Source organism: Plectropomus leopardus, unplaced genomic scaffold (assembly GCF_008729295.1).
Source record: "Plectropomus leopardus isolate mb unplaced genomic scaffold, YSFRI_Pleo_2.0 unplaced_scaffold15879, whole genome shotgun sequence".
NCBI lineage: Eukaryota > Metazoa > Chordata > Actinopteri > Perciformes > Serranidae > Plectropomus > Plectropomus leopardus.
The window spans coordinates 1-6,494 of record NW_024617032.1 but is presented as its reverse complement, the minus strand read 5'-3'; the positions used below and the strand labels follow the sequence as shown (position 1 = coordinate 6,494).

Below are 6,494 nucleotides of genomic sequence, written 5' to 3'. Positions count from 1 at the left end.
CCTTGTTCAGCCACAGGAAACGAACACGCATACTGGTAGGCGTTAACAACCTGCGTTTGGTTGTTGTTCTTCACCCACTGGATGAAACCGGTGTTAGAGCAGTCACAGGTGAAAGGGTTATTGTCCAGGTCGAGATATGTGAGTGCGGGGAGAGACTTGAAGACCGTCGCATTGATCACTGTAATCTCATTGTCACTCAGTTTCAAAAATCTGAGTGCAGACAGGTTGACCTGGGACAGAAAGTCCAAAGATTTGAGCTTCGTCTCAGAGAGATCGAGAACGTGCAGGTTCGAGATCGGCTGAAACAGTTCAGGGTACAAAACAGACAAATCAGTTTGCGTGATGGTTAGATTCTTGAGCTGGGGATTGAACTGAAATGTGTCCATATCTGGTGAAGAAATGTAGGCGTTCTCAGCGGTGAAGTCCTCCAAGTGTTTCATGGCCTGGAGAACTTCTGACGGTATGTCGAAGGGGAAGCCAAAGTGGTCACCCCTGCATATCATCGTGAAAACTTTCAAATATTTCAGATTGAAGAAAGACTTATTGAAGCTTGTGTTAGGACTTTTGAAACTGCCGTCAACGAAAAAGTAGACCGTAAGATTTTCTAACTGCCTCAATCCTCTGAACTTATTCTCAAACTCGAGTGGAAGAGACACACGAAGAGTTCTTAGGCTGGTAAGTCCGTCGAAAGCTTTATGTTTCACCCTGCTGATGTGAGTCGAAACCAAATCCAGATATTTTACGGACTCTAAACCCTGAAAATCCCCCTTTTTAAGAAAAGGTACAAAGTTGTTTTTTAAATACAAGAACTCGAGCTTCTGCAGGCTCGTTTTGAAGACACCTCCGAGCATCCACAGCAGGTTGTCACTCATATCCAAAACCTTTAGGTCACTGAGATGCATGAAGACACACCTGTCCAGTTTGGCAATGCGGTTGTCATTTAGGTAAAGTTTCGTGAGGCGCGTTGAGTTTCTGAAATCCTTGCAGCTCAACTCAGAGATGAGATTGCTGCCAAGATTTAGGATCTCGAGGAGGGAGAGACTCCGAATGTCATCTGGCACTTTGTTGAGGAAGTTGGCTGCTACGGTCAGATTCTTCAGTTGCTTCATCAGTCGTATCGAGCCGTTAGACAGCTCCTGCATGTAAGTATGGGACAAATCAAGCTCACCGAGCTGAGAGCAAGCTACTAGTTTTGCACTTAGATTGGCAGCGTGGTTATAATACAGCTCCAGCGTCCTTAGTGTCGGTATTTTGCAGACCGTCTCCAAGAGACCTTTTTGGATCCACTCGTCCACGTAATTAAATCTAAGATGCGTCAGTGAGTCGAGACTCTGTAGGATTTTCCGGATGTCTTCAAAAGCAATTGTAGGTTCATTGAAATAAAGTCGAGTTATGCTTTTCATTAAAGTCTTGTCCGGTACGTCCAATCTCATGCCAGCATCTCGATCACACCAAGAAAAGTCTATCGTCTCCAGGTGAGGAAAGATCCGTGTCGTGATGCTGAACTTTTCAAATTTATTGGAAGAAACATCCAACGTCTTCAGGCTGGAGGACCCGTTCAGCAGCAGATCTTTGGTCTGAAAGGAGGGGAACAGGTTTTGCCCGATGCTCAGTGTCTGCAGGCGCGGCAGCTGCAGGATAGGCTGAATGTCGGAGACTTGGCGGAGCTTATTCTCGTGGAGCAACACGGTCTGTAAACTGGACAGAGACTGAAAGGCTGAAGTATGAATGAACCGAATTTCATTTCTGTCGAGGTCGAGAAAAGTGAGGCTGGACAGCCCCTGGAAGACGTGAGCCGTCAGGTTGGTGAGCTTGTTATCGCTAATGTAGAGGCGCGTTAGAGCAACCAAATGCATGAAAGATCCGTCGTCCACTTGAGCGATGGCATTTGATTGCAGGTACAAAATCCTCAGCTTTGACATGTTGCCAAAATCTTCCCTGTTAACCTGCTGAAGCGCATTGTAAGAGAGTTTAACTATGACGGCATCTCTGGGGACGTCATCAGGGATCGCAACAAGCTGATGGTATGAGCAATCCAAAACAACCTCAGCGGAGGCGTCCACCGAATAACCGATGGAGCAGTTTTTCAGAGAAAAAGCCAGCGAGGAGTCGAGACAAAGCAGGAGACACTGAAGTAAAACCACAAGTGTCTGTTTCAGGTGCAAAGACAAACCTCCCATGGCGAAGTTTAAGGCGTTTTTTTGGTTACTGCGGTGTGGAGATTTGTAGCTGTTACTGTCGTTCACATCTGTAGAGGACAACACGTCACACAACGTTAATTTATCCTGCAAATTATCAGTCCCATAAATAAAAACGCCTTTACTTTATGGCTGGGGGTTGGGATGCACGACAGCAACACGCAGGTTTCCATCACAGATTTGTTCAGAACAAAACAAAAGGACCTAAAATGTGCTGGAAAAGTCTCTACTTTTCTCACAGTTTTTGGAACATTTCTTGCCAAACTGGTCATTTCTTTTTTCCCCCATGTTTTCGAAATAAATTAAACCAAATTTTCTCAGTCATCAAAGGCTCAAAAAGTTTGTAAAAGGCATCTCAAACAGTCTTAATCACAGCACTGCAGCTGCTGATTTTTATTTGGCTGATCTGTTTTGTGATAACGGGCTCTATGAATAAAACTGACTTGACCTTCCTGTGAGTTCGACAAAGAAACAAGACTTATTTACACCTCCTTCCTTCTATCAGAGCTTTTCGCGCAATTAATCACAATTAATCCAAAACACATTCTTCAGAATATTAATTTTTCATCAAAAGTAAAGCAAAAGATTCACAACCGTTAAAAAATTAAGCAAATTCTGCAAATAATAGCTCCAACACTGTCCTTAGTTTCATACAGCCCACAACAATGTCTTTAATTTTATTTTTTATTTTGTCTGAAACCCAAACGTATGAGTACGATTGTCTAGATTAAAGTGCATTCTAGAAAATCAAACAAAGCAGACATTAATTCATGTTTATCAGCACATTTTTCACAAAATTATGTTTTAACGCACAAACAGCTGCAGAAACATCACAGAGAAACAGATACTCACAACTTCTTCAGAGCGTCTCGTCTGAATGGCGACCTCGTGTTACTCGTTATATTTCCACAAAGGCGCCAGAGTTGGTGAGCCAAACGTTAATACTCACGTCTGATTGAGGTAATTTCCTCAAAAACCCGACGACGAGCATCTGTCACAAGATAAGGGAAGATATTTGTGAAGAGCTGCAGCAGCTGAACTGCGAGCTCAAGCCATATGATCAAAGTGTGAAAAAATTACTATTAGTCAGATTTAACCCTTTGAATCCTGAGCAAAATGGCCTGAAGAAGAAATTGCCTAAAAAAGAGCAAGAAATTACTCAAATATATGAGAAAAATCTGTAAAAAAAAAAAAGGAAAAAAGTCGACAAATATATAAGTATATTTCTTTCTTGGGATTTGTGGACCTTTTCATACCACGTTGGTCACTTTTTTCTGTGTGTTTGAAAGAAATCTCAAAGGTTTAAATAACTGTAAAAGGTGTCTGACAGCAGCACAAGAGTGATGCCACTGCAGGCTTCAAAGGGTTAAAACCTGACAGGAAGTAGATAGTAAGTGCAGATAATTGCAAACACGGACTAAAAGCAGAACTGAATGTTCAGTGATTATTAGAAGAAGTTACAGCAAACACTTTTCAAAATCAAGCTTTAAAAATCTATAAAGTAACATGATTTTCTGCTTTCACTGAGATATTTTTTAACCAACATCAGTCCTAATCACGAATATTATATCAAATCCATCCATCCATCCATTTTCTTCCGCTTATCCGGGGTCAGGTTATATCAAATATTCATTCATTTTCAGAATTTTAACCCTTTAAATGCCAGATTTTTGTCATGATGCCACTATGTTTTTAGATGAAATGAATGATGTTGAGTCTCCTCCTCAGTGTGTGAGTGTAGCTGCTGACAGTCTGGGATATGTCAGTGTGTGAGTGTAGCTGCTGACAGTCTGGGATATGTCAGTGTGTGAGTGTAGCTGCTGACAGTCTGGGATATGTCAGTGATCAGCAGCTACATTGACTGTGACAGGTCACCTAGTGGAAATAGCATGTATTTCCTCCATATGCCAAATATGGTCAAAATGACCTCATCAGGTGGAAAATAGTCAAAATGACAAATTCAGAGTCAAAAGCCCAGAATGACACCCAGAAATAATACAAGTCCTGTTTTTCTGCTCTGATGGCTGTGGGATCAAAAATGTCACTTTGAATGGGTTTCAATGGAGCATTTTTGGACCTGAACAGTCTGAATGTAACTATTTAGTTTCCACAGTGTATTTTAGACTTATTGTAGGAGCTGAGCTGCAAATTCACTGATTACACTCAAATACACAATCTGGACTACATTTAGGACACATGCATCAGCACACACACAGTTATCACAACAGGAAGGATGAAAAACATGCACCAAACAGTCCCTAAAGGGTTAATATGTATAAATATGTGGGCCGATGGTGACGACTAAATCTCATTTCTGTGGAGCTGAAATCTGGTGTAGTTTGTCCTTGGTGTTATTTCTCCGTCTGATCGTGGCCACAGCTGGCAGGTGATAATTACAACTTCCTGTCAGCCTTTCTTCTTCTTCTTCTGTCTCCGTTATTAAAGTGGGACTTGATAATTAGCCTTCAGTCCTCCCCCAGCTTTCATCTCTCCTGTCGTGTCGGTGTCAGCGAAGCTTCCTCTTCTAAGTTTGGACTTGCAAATGAGGCTTCCTGTCATGGTCACCCACAGGGGGCTTCTGGGTAACGCAGTTCAAAGAGATGAGGAGGTGACAGGCGTTGGAGCCGTCCGGACGATTTTGGAAACAAAACTCTCTTTAAAAAAGCTCTTTAAAAATAATACACTTTGATATTTGAAATCATGTTGCATAAAAAGTATGATAAAATCCAAAAAATATTTTTTTTGTTTTTTAAAACTTTTTTCTGTGTTTTCAGGTAATTTTCAAACTTTTTTTCTAATTTTTTGCAAATTTTTCCGGCCCTGTGTTGTAAATTTGCTTGTTGCCTTTTCCCCATGTCCCCGGGTTTCAAAGGGTTAACACTGATGGTGTTAATGCGGTCCGTGCGTGCTCAGCGGCTGTACTCTGCACAGACGTTTTAGTCTTTTCATGTTTTTCGGTTCCTCCTCGACTCTGCTGAAGTGTCCTTCCTCTCTGTTCATTAGTCCATTAACGAGGAGCGGAGTCACCTTCACATTTACATACGGCTCATACATTTTACATTTCAGACCTCGGAGGAGTCTCACCTGAGATTAAAGCTCAGCTTCACTCGCAGCGTCCCTCGCTGCAGCGCGACATCTGCCTCCCTCTCACACTGTCGGGGTTACAGGTTCGAATCCCGCCAGGAGCGACGGAGCCGCAAATATGTGCAGTTAAGAGTTTACGGAGAGTTTAGATCCTCCTGAGAGAAACAGAGCAGGCGGACTGAGTATCTGACTTTAACCCCTTCAGCAAAACACGAAATCTCCAGATGATGAGCGTCAACACAAATACCCGTCGGATAAAAACATCAGCAGAATAACTTTTCTACCGAAAACGAACCTGCGCTCAAACATCAGATCAATCCCAAATCTCTTTTCTGTTTGATGGAAACGAAAACATCTGCATGAAACTGTTGAGATTGTTTTCGTTGAGCTGCAGCTGCAGAGTGCGAACGATATTCACTCCGTCATTTAGCAAATATTCGACCTTCTCGGCCGACACGTGCTCGTCGCGACTCGTCACGTGCTGCCACGTGACGCTCTTTGGAGCGATGCAACCGCACGCCGTCTGTACACGTTTCATGCACACAGAAATAACAGTTGCACTTGTTTCTGCTGGCTGTGTTCTGAGTTTTATGAGGATTTTCTCTGTCATGGTTAAATTTTAAAACAGAGACACGTCACTGCACGCCAGCTTTTATACCTCATTAATTTTGTTTACTTTTCTTCATGATATTTAAATTTTATTTTATAAAAAGCTTTTTTTCTGCTTGTATTGTTTACTTAGGTGAAACTTTTTAAAGGGATTTTGTCCTCCTGAACAATCTTTTTTTAACTGTTGTTTTACTTTACAAAAATAAATAAATATGAAGTAGCTTTTAAAAGTTACAGTTTTTAAACATATTTTTAATGTATTACATATCAGCAGAGTAATCCAGCCGGTCGGCTCGTCCAAATATGAAAATCTTCTTCTTATTTTCATTTAGACTGAGAAAGTTTAAATTCAGTATACAAACAGTTAACTTTTTTGTTTTTTTTACATAAACAGATCTGGACATCATCGGCAGAACAATGAAACGGGACGTTACATCTGTTAAAAACAGGAAGAGATGGGCGACATTCGGGCAGAGAGCTGACTGAAGAGATGAAAAAATGATGAAAACTATAAATTTAACTTGACTGGTTTGTATACAGTCTCTTTGTGGTAAATTTAGTTTTGTTTCAAAGTTTCCGAAACATTAAAATCTTCAGAAACAA

At 41.3% G+C, this 6,494-nt stretch overlaps 1 protein-coding gene across 1 annotated transcript; it reads right to left on the bottom strand.

Moving 5' to 3' along the window:
- Positions 1-5: 5 nt before the first annotated feature.
- LOC121964536 (slit homolog 1 protein-like) lies at positions 6-2,180 on the bottom strand (the record flags this gene model as incomplete). Its single annotated transcript, XM_042514741.1, has 1 exon — positions 6-2,180. A coding segment is annotated over exon 1 (2,175 nt), but the record flags the coding sequence as incomplete, so codon positions are not given.
- Positions 2,181-6,494: the final 4,314 nt, after the last annotated feature.